Source organism: Equus caballus, chromosome 11, assembly GCF_041296265.1.
Source record: "Equus caballus isolate H_3958 breed thoroughbred chromosome 11, TB-T2T, whole genome shotgun sequence".
NCBI classification, from domain to species: Eukaryota; Metazoa; Chordata; class Mammalia; order Perissodactyla; family Equidae; genus Equus; species Equus caballus.
Genome location: NC_091694.1, coordinates 17,706,628 through 17,716,984, shown reverse-complemented (window position 1 = coordinate 17,716,984; position 10,357 = coordinate 17,706,628). Strand labels below are relative to the sequence as shown.

At 56.7% G+C, this 10,357-nt stretch overlaps 1 protein-coding gene across 1 annotated transcript; it reads left to right on the top strand.

The window, feature by feature from the left end:
• Positions 1 to 19: 19 nt before the first annotated feature.
• On the top strand, positions 20 to 2,369 carry SPPL2C (signal peptide peptidase like 2C). The gene has a single exon (XM_023652343.2). The coding sequence runs from the start codon at positions 217 to 219 to the stop codon at positions 2,263 to 2,265; it is 2,049 nt and encodes a 682-aa protein (XP_023508111.1). The 5' UTR covers positions 20 to 216; the 3' UTR covers positions 2,266 to 2,369.
• Positions 2,370 to 10,357: the final 7,988 nt, after the last annotated feature.

Below are 10,357 nucleotides of genomic sequence, written 5' to 3'. Positions count from 1 at the left end.
AGGACTGGGGGACAGGATTCTGAGAGTGACCCTGTGCTCCACGACAGTGCCCCGGGCCCAGGCTGCACAGCTTTATGACTAGATAGGTGTGGCTCTGGTTTCCTGGAAGGGAGGCCAAGCTGCTCTGTGACAGAGGGCCACACCCACTCCCTGGGAGGGGGAACTGGGCTGTGAGCAGCTGCGACATTGGGATGCAGCAATAGGTGCCTGAGGAGGATGGCGTGCCTGGGTTTCCTCCTCCTCCTCGCCAGCACTGTGGCCCAGGGGGAGTACGGTGTGGTCCACGTGGTGTCGGAGAACTGGAGCAAGGACTACTGCATCCTCTTCAGCTCCGACTACATCACCCTACCCCGAGACCTGAGCCACGCCCCACTGCTGCCCCTGTATGATGGCACCATGGCACCCTGGTGCCCAGGCGAGGACTCCTTCCACCAGGCCCAGCCCAGCTCCCCCAGCCAGCGGCCCCTCCGCCACACCACTGCCATGGTCATGAGGGGCAACTGCAGCTTCCACGCTAAGGGCTGGCTGGCTCAGGGCCAAGGTGCCCACGGGCTGCTCATCGTGAGCCAGGTCAGCAGCCACCAGTGCTCAGACACCACCCCGGCGTCCCAGGACTCCCACCAGCCCCTGCCAGACCTCACCATCCCAGTGGCCGTGCTCCGCTACACTGACATGCTTGACATCTTCAGCCACATCCGTGATGGCGCCGTCGTCCGCGTGGCCTTATATGCGCCCCCAGAGCCCATCCTTGACTACAACATGGTGGTCATCTTCGTCCTGGCAGTAGGCACTGTGGCCATGGGCGGCTACTGGGCCGGCATGACTGAGGCTGACCGGCAGCAGCGGCACCGGGCCCGAGGAGGAGGGGGGCCTGGCGGTCACCATCAGCAGCAAGCAGTTGCAGCCCAGGGAGGGCAGGAGGAAGAAGAGGACACCCCAGTGGACTTCACGCCGGCCATGACGGGCACAGTGGTCACCATGTCCTGCTCCATCATGCTGCTACTCTACTTCTTCTACGACTGCTTTGTCTACGTCATGATCGCCATCTTCGGCCTGGGCGCAGGCACCGGCCTCTACAGCTGCTTGGCACCCCTGGTGTGCCAGCTGCCCCTGCAGCAACACCAGTGGCTCCTGCCTGGCCGCCAGGCCCGTCTGCAGCTGTCCCTGCTGCTGCTGGCCAGCCTGTGCACAGTGGTGACCATCCTCTGGGTGGCCTACCGCAACAAGGACCGCTGGGCATGGCTCCTGCAGGACACGCTGGGCGTGGCCTACTGCCTTTTCATCCTGCAGCGCGTGCGGCTGCCCACACTCAAGAACTGCACCTCCTTCCTGCTGGGCCTGCTGGCCTTTGACGTCTTCTTTGTCTTCGTCACGCCCCTCCTCACCAGGACTGGTGAGAGTGTCATGGTGGAGGTGGCCTCGGGCCCGGCAGATTCCTTGAGCCATGAGAGGCTGCCCATGGTGCTCAAAGTGCCACGGCTGAGCTTCTCAGCCTTGACCCTGTGTGACCAGCCCTTCTCCATCCTTGGCTTCGGTGACATCGTGGTCCCAGGCTTTCTGGTGGCCTACTGTCACCGCTTCGATATGCAGATCAGCTCACGCCAGGTCTACTTCATGGCCTGCACAGTGGCCTACGCCGTGGGCCTGCTGGTCACTTTTGTTGCCATGGTCTTCATGCAGATGGGCCAGCCTGCCTTGCTCTATCTGGTGTCCAGCACGCTGCTCACCAGCCTGGCCGTGGCTGCCTGCCGCCGGGAGCTCACCCTCTTCTGGACTGGCCAGGGCAGAGCCAAGATGCCTGCCCGGCCTGTGGCAGGGCTCTGCGGTGCCCCCTCTGTTGGCTCTGAGCAGAAGCAGGGGGATGCAGCAGATGTCCACACAGTCAGCAAGTTTGAGGGGGCCACCAGCCACCTGTCAGGGGATTTAGACAGCAACCTTGAGGAGGACACAGCTGAGATTGTCACCATATCTGAGGATGAAGCCACCAGCCCAGAGAGCCACAGTGATAGCTCTGAGGGCTGGAGTGACGCCAATCTGGATCCTGATGAGCTGCCTTGTGCCTCCCCTGGGGCCTCGGAGGAGCTGATACCAGTAATGCCGATGGCCATGCTGATACCACTGATACCACTAATGCCCCCGCCCTCGGAGCTGGGCCATGCCCATGCCCAGGCCCAGGCCCACGATGCCGGCCTGCCCTGGATGGGGTTCCACAAGAGGAAAGGCTTGAAGATAAACAAAAGTATGTCGACTCAGGCCCCCTTGTGAACCGGGGTCCCGGGACGTGTGCCTCTGCAAGGGCACAGAATATCAGAGCAAAGTCATGCGTGGCAAAAAGTAATCAGGGCATTAAAGATATTGCATATCTACCCAAAGGAGCCTCTGTGTTTGTTAGGACTGTAAGAAAGCAGCGACCGCGGAATAAGTCCATGCGAGGCCCAGAGGGCCCTTAGGATAGACACCATCACCAAATTGTGCAGAGCAGGAAACAGGCTCAGAGAGGGCACGTGACTTGCACAGAGCTATTCAGCAAGGTCAGGATTTGCCCCCAGGGCTTACTTGGCAGTGACTCCCCTCTCCCTGCCTGCACAATGCCCCCCACAAGCCAGAGTGCCAGCCCCTTAGCCTGGTGGACAGGTCCCATCCCGTCCCTGCAGCCCCACCTCAGCCTCATTGCCCATCTTTTCCTCGTGCTCAGGTCCAACTGAACCATTACTGCTCCTTGATCATGCCACATCCTCTCCCTCTTTCTTTGCACATGCTGTTCCCTCTGGCTTGGATGCCCTTCCCATCCCAGACAGAAACTCCCCAACCCAGCTCCCTGACTCACTATAAAGCATTTCTAAGCATCCTTCAAGCATCAGCTGACATCCATCCTTCCCTGCTCAAGACGTCCTGGACAGCAGCACCCAGCCCAGCACGTTCCTGCACTCATCCACCTGTCCATCCACAGACACCGAGTGTGCACCTGCTGTGTGCACTGCCCTGTGCTGGGCACCGAGGGAGGCTGCTGTCTAGCTGGGGGATGAGTAGGGGTGGAGAACAGCCAAGAAACAACCTGAGAATCATCTCGGATGGAGAGGTGGCAGCTGGAGTGGAGGAATTTAGGAGACCACACTCTGGTTCCCTTACTGGCTCTGGGTAATGGACAAGCCTTTTAACCTCTTTGGGCATCAGTAGTCTCGTCTTCAAAATGGGACTTACAATACCATGTCCACCAGGAGGCAGGGGCATGGACAAGATGACCTCTTGAGGACCCTACAGGTTTTCAGGCCTTATGGTGTGTTTATATGTTACTTAAGCAGAGTAAAAAAACTCTGGGGTGAGGGAAGCTTTCCTGGAGGAGGAGTGTCGGAGGTGAGGGAATCATATCCTGAGAGGCAGTGTGGTACAGTGGTTAGGGCTCCAGAGCCACCTGCCCTGTGAATTCCAGCTCTACCACTGACCTGTAGTGTGTCATTGGGCAAGTGACTTAGCATTTCAGTGCCTCAGTTTCCTAATCTGTAAAATGGGATATCAATGGGACCTGTAGATATTGTAACGGTTTGGGGAGGTTTGAATGAGTTGGCTTATGTAAGGTGATTGACACCTGGTCCTGCACGCAGGACGAGCTATATGAGTGGTAACTCTGTTTATATTACTCCCCTTCATGAAGGCCTTTCAGAATCAAATCCATCTCCTACAAGGACTTCGAGTTCTGGCTCCAACTTCCTCCCCTCCTCTCCTCCACACTCAGCATTCCTGTCCTGACCACCACCAGCGAGCACACACTGGACCCCACCACAGGGCTTTCTCACGGACTAGTTCCTCCACCTGGAACTTTCCACTCCTCTCACCCCCAGAATTGGGCCTAGCTGCCTCCTTCTTCTAGCCCCATATCACATGTCCCCTCCTCGGGGAGGCCCTCCTTGATGACCCCTTCTAAAGTACACATTACTGTACACCCTGTTCACTAGTTTTCTCGTCCCCCGTCCAGCACCAGCTTCGTGAGGCATGGACCTCTTGAGCCCATTAGCCTGTGTAGTTCCGGGCCGGGCCTGGCATGTAGGAGGGGCTCGACTGTGTTTGTTGGAGCAATGAACGAATGAATGAATGAATGAGGAGTCAATCCAGCCTGGTGTGAACAGGAAAAGGGGCACCTCGAAGGAAGGCCCCACCACCCAGGCCACTTCCCTGGGTTCCTGCAGGGATAGACTCAGAGGGGTCTGGTTGGGCTTTGGGGTGGGGAGAAAAGGAGGAAGGTAATGGGCATCTCAAAGAGAGCCCCCCTCGCTGGACCCCTCAGCAAACGGCACCTGAAGGCCTGGGCCGGACAAGGGCAGAGTGAGGAACCCAAGCCAGGACGCTCACCGGAGGTGTTGGCAGCCCCTCCCACTGGAGCCAGAGGCCATCTGGCCTGGACAGAGGGGCCTCCGCAGGCCCTGGCTTGTCCCCAGCCTGGGCAGCCTCCCCACTGCTGACCTGCGTCACTGGGCCTGCCAGGGGTGGGCTACACCCCTCCGCCAGGCTCGAGGGCAAGGACCGGACAGAGCCAAGCCTTCTTGACCCCCTCACTCCCCCAGATTGGGGGACAAGGAGATCCCTCTCTCCCAGGAATTGGCAGTCAGGGTGGCTCTGAGGACGCTGGACTAGAGTGCCCTGCGGTGGGGCCGGGGCCTGCCTCCAAGGAGAGGGCTCTCAAGGGGAGGGTCTGAGGAGGGCCGCTCCCCTGGCTCTGTCCACCCAGGGGCCTAAGGGGGAGGCAAGGGCTGGCGTGTGGTGTTTGGGCAGCAGGAATGGAGCGTCCACATGGGTCCTGAGCCCAGGCCTGGGGTGCGCAGTGGATACTGGGGTGTCCAGACCCTGTCCTCCGCACAGCCTGACAGCTCTGTTCCTCACAGGGTAATCGTCCTGGTCACCCAAAGCCTGGACGCCTCCCAGGGCTGGCCTTGCCTGGTCAACATGAGGGAACCCATCTGAGGGGCGCCCCAGCTCCAGAGCTCCCCCCTGAGCTCTCTGAGGCCTCACCCAGCCTGTGCCCCTCACCCCCCGACAGGTGTCTCCCCTTAGAGCATTCCCCATGTATCTCCCACCCATGACTCTCCCAACCCCGGAAACCCAGGACATCTGACGTCTATGTGGGAAGTGGAAGAACTGTCTAGATTCCCCACATACCGCCAACAGCTCCCGTTACGCTCCTCTGTTCTCCTCTGGAAGGGAGGGTGGGGGGGCAGGAGATGAGCCAGGACCTTTCTTTTCCTTCCGAGAACACTCTGCAGCCAACGCACCCATTTTACAGATGGGGGTGGATTCTGGGCCTAACAGACAGTGAGGTGTGTAGACGATAGTGCCCAAGCACAGCCACATGTCAGGGTCCCCTGGTCACCTGCTGAAAACAGAGAGTCCTGGGCCCTAGCCCCACAGATTCTGATTTGACAGGTCTGGGGCGGAACCAGGGGCTGTGGGACTCCTGTCCCCACCCCAGGCTGAACACCTGTGGAGTCCGCCCCGTCTCTCACCTCAGCAGGGCCAGGAGGAGTTGGGCAGGGGGGACCAGGGATGAAATTGCAGCACCCACCTCCCACCCTGACACACACCTTCTGCTGGGCCTGTCCCCCTCGCCCTGCGCCCACCTGGCCGCACCAGAGGCTCGGCCGCCACCCCTCGCCCCGGCCAGTCACTGTCTGAATCAGGAGGAATTGAACCAGCCTCACCCACCCACCAACCCCTCCTTCAGACCCCCGTTCAGAGAGGGCGGCTGGCCGACAGCCTCCTCCAGGGCTGCCTCTGCCTTCCAGCCCAGGCTGCTCTTGGGGACATGGGGACGGGAGGCCAGCTAATGACTGAGCAAGACAGCGGTGCCAGGGCCTGGCCATCTCCCCAGACGCGGGCCTCCCCCAACAGGCAGCCCCTGTGCCCGAGCCCCCCGGGCTGGTGGAGGCAGCGGAAGACCTGCACCCCACCTGAGGGCGCCCCCTGCCGTCACCTGCCTCCTCCTCTTCTCCTTTGCCCTCCCAACTTCATCTCAGCACCTGCTTCCTGCTTCCCAACCTGTGACAGGTGACACCTAAGATGGGACCAGGGCAGGAACAGACTCCCTGAGGCCACGCTCAGGGCTCCGGGGGACCCAGCCTCGCCTCTGGGGCTGTGCTTCGCTCAGGCTGCCCAGCATTTCTCTTCACGGCTTCCTTCAATCCCAGCTAGAACCCTATAAGCTGAATAGTCACAGCCCTGGTTTTTTTTTTTTTTTTTTTTTTTAGTTAATGAAAGGAGTTTGGTGCTGGAACTTCTGGTCTCCCTGGCCAGTGAGAACCAGCAAGGACCTATGAAACGCTCTCATCCATGGCGGAGGGAAGGAAGGTTCAGAGAAGGTTGGGAGCTGCCCAAAGTTGCACGGCAATGGGACAGCAGAAACAGAACGTAAGTGTGGTCTCCTGCCTCCCAGCCCAGCAGCAGGACCAGCTCTCGTCCCCAACACCCCTCCCCTCCACACAACCCAGTCTGTGAAACAAGCCTCCCCCAGCAAAACTCAGTCTACCCACCCCTTTGTCCTGAGCCCTCAGTAGGCCCAGCCCTCTGTTCTCACTGAGAAGTAGTTGTGTGTGCTGCATGATAAGGAAGGTTTGTGACCAGCACTGAGCGTCTCCTCAGCTAGAGCAGGAGGACACAGCTGGACTCAGTCACTGAGACCTGGATTCAAAGGCTGGCGTTGCTATTTGCTTGCTGTGTGACCCTGGACAATTGAAGTCAGCCCTCTGTGCCTCCGTATGCTTGTCTGTAAAATGGGCTGCTAAGATTTGCCTGGCGAGCTTGTCGTGGGGATTTTTAAATGAGGTATGTGTATAAACAGCTAATATTCGCTGTTTATACTAGAAACAGAAACAGGCACTAGAAACAGGCTAGATATATGCGTTAGCTCATTACATAATGCCCAGGTTTTAGAGCCAAAGTTTCCAGAACAGCGCTTGGCATTCCCCCAAAGGCCGCATTTCCCGAATCAGCTACAGGTCCTCGGGGTTGAACTCCCAGAGGCGGGGTCATCCTCTTCCCTTGGTCTCCCCAACCCGGGCCCGGTGGGACGTGAGATGTGAGTGGGCGGCTGGCCGGGAGCAGGGGCTCCGCGGCAAGCCAGGAAGGGGTCCCTCTGCCGTTAGACTGAAACGTGGAGGTTTTGTGCCTTTTTCCTGCAACCCTGAACTTTGAGCGCTCCTGTGCTGCCACCTGCTGGAAGGTAAGATAAGAGCAGGCGGGATCGCCCTAGGAGCCCAGGCGTTCCGTTAGGGAACTTCTGAGTAACCACAGGCCCTGGTGACCTAACCCACCCAGCTCCTAGCGGACCCAGGGTTAACCCTTTAGAAGCCGGTCGTGAAGACAGAGGTGTCCCGGAGAAGGGTCTGAGAGAACTTCAGTATTTTACGAAGTGAAGCAGCCCCAACACAACGTCACCGAGTGTCCCTAACGCTTGAAGCGTGTCCACGACGATGCTTGTCCCACCCCACAGAATCAGGCCGCTGTGAATGAGCGTTCGCAGACCCCAGCACTAGGACCGCTTCCAGGAGGGGGCACTGTCACCCCGAGGCCCAGACCCAGCGCTTGTCCTCTGGGCCCACAGATGGCCCTTCCCGCACTCACAGCTGCAATTGTGCATTTTGCTTGGGAGCAAGTCCCCGCCCACCGCTCGTCCGCTCTCCAAACGCTGCGTCCCATCTTTAGGAGAAACTCTCCGCGGGACCTTCCCTCAGGCCTCTAGGACTCTCATCCAGGGCTCTTCCAGGCATGTGAGTCTGAGCCCAGGTCCCACACCTCACTCCTGAGCCCATCTAGGATGAGGGGACACAGTCTTAGAGAGACCCCAGGGAGGAGGCGGGAAAGGGAAACTGAGGCTGCCGGAAGAAACTTGGCCTGTTAAATTTTGAGGAGTTGTTCTGAGAAATGCCTTTAAGCAGCTTCCCCAGCCTCTTAAGGACTTAAATGGTGGAGAAGATGGGGGGGGGGGTGGGAGGGGGGAGGCAGTGTGTAAGGACCGAATGAGGGCGTTGGCAGAGCCTCCAGAGACTTCCAGAACTCTCCAGAACTGAGGACAGAGAAGGAAAGCAGCCTGCCCGAGGTCACACAGTGAGCTGGTGACAAGGCCAAGGCAACCAAAAACCTAGAAACTAACTCAAGAATCCTTGGAAAACAGGAGACCCTTTCCGGAATGCAAATGCTTGCCTTTCAGGGATTGTCTCAAGAGGTCCCAATTTACCCCACCTACTCGGTCTTCTTAAAGCAGGAGGACCCTGGGTCTAAAGAGAAAAGAACTACTCTGGGCAAAATCCTTGGCCCCTCGTAACCCGTGCTGGGTGAGGCCTCGCCACTGCCACAGTTCTGACCCAGACAGTGAAGTGGACTCAAGCAGGAGGGCAGCTCTCCCGAGGATTCTCGCCCATCACTGCTCAGCTTGCCTTCCAGGCCACACTCTGCCGCAGTCACGAGAGTGAAAGCCAAGGGCGGGTCTGGTCTGGACGCACCTTGCTTAATCTTTAAAGCTGGTTGTGGCCAATTGAATGATGTCCCCCAAAAGACATCTAAGTCCTAATATCTGGAACCTGTGAATGTTACATTATATGGAAGGCAAAAAGGACTTTGCAGATGTGATTAAGTTGAGGATCTTGAGATGGGGAGACTACCCCATATTAGCCATGTGGGTTCTAACTGTAATCACAAGGCTCCTTAGAAGAGGGAGGCAGAGGAGGATTACACGCACAGAAGTGGAGGAGGCAGCGTGATGATGGAAGCGGAGACTGGACTGATGAGCCACAAGCCAAGGATTTTCGGCAACCCCCAGAAGCTGGAAGAGGCAAAGAAGGGACTCTCCGCTGGAGCCTCCAGAAGGAGCCCTGGCCTGCCGACCCTCGGTTTCAGCTCCGTGACACTGACTCCAGACTTCTGGCCTCCAGAACTGTGAGAGAAGAAATGTCCGTTGCTTTAAGCCCCCAGGTTTGTGGCGATTTGTTACAGCAGCCGAGACATCCACGGCACAGGCTGCCAGTGTGCCCAGCGCAGCGCTTGAGAATTAAATGTCTCACTGAGCAGGAAAGACAGAGACACAGCGAAGCACCAGAACTCCCAGTCTGCCCACGCATTGCTTCCTGCTGGGGAGCCAGGCACAAGGGAGTCAGCGAACGAGGAGCAGGAATTGGGTTCTCAGGTACAATAGCCAGTGAGTGGGTTCTCAGTTCAGGCTGCTCTTTCAGGCTCCTGGGACTTCTTTGTACTGTATTTTATTGTGCTTTGGAGAAAAAGTAGAAAGTACAGAAAAGTAGGAAAAAGCACAATTACTGCTAAACTTCTGTTTTATTTCCACCAGTCGTTTTTCCCAGGCATAAGTTCTCATTTGTGTGTTCCATTTACATAATAGTTACAATCACACTGGATACATAAATTGGCATTTTGCTATAGATATTCTATGCGCTCTTTGAAACTTTGTTTTGAACGGCCTGTGTAGTTCTCCATGGCAGGTGGAGCTACGGAGATTTCACATTCTCTTCTTGGGCGTTTGGTCTGTTTCCTGCACAACATGAGGAATGTCTTGGCTTTGAACTACTTTATATATTTTAGGAGATTTCTGTAAGACACATCTAGTAATTTTATTTCTGGGAAACTAGGGATATGAAAATCTTTAAATGCTGTAATGCATTTTGTTAAATTACTTTCCAAATCATGTTTGTGTCAATTCATCCTCCGTAAATGCTGTCAAATATGGAAGTGACCATTTTACCACGTCCTCACACCTTTGCTAATTTGATATGATGAAAAACAGCATCTCTTTCAATTTTCATAGCTATGATTAATGGTGAGGTTGGAATTTTATTTCCATATTCTGGTTTATTAATGGAATATTCTCCATTTCGGGGCTTAGCACAATGTCCAACCAGTTACAATTTCCTGTCGATTCTACACTAGGAAAATCTCTGGGATCCCTTTTCTCCTTCCCGTTTTTACAGACTTATTTCAAGATGTCATCTCTCACCTGGGCCATTAGGATCCTTGTTAAAGAAAAGAGCACAACTCTTCTTGGTCGTACCCCTTGAGCTGAAAGTCCTCAGATGCCTCCCTACTGCCTGTCAAACCAACCCCAACTCTGTGGCCTGGTGTTGGAGGCCGTCCACGATCAGCCTTCCCTACCAGCCGACCTTGCCTCCTACTAGCCCCCAGCGCCCCGTGTGTGCAGTTCTCCACACATGCTCCTCCTCGCTCCACGCCTCTGCTCTGTCCTTCCACTCACCTGGGATGTGCTTCCTCCACCTTTCCTGATTCCTATGCACATGGTATCCACCAAGACGCATTCCACACTCTCCAGCACGCCTGTTCGGGGCCCTGTCCAAGGTCCTGGAGATGA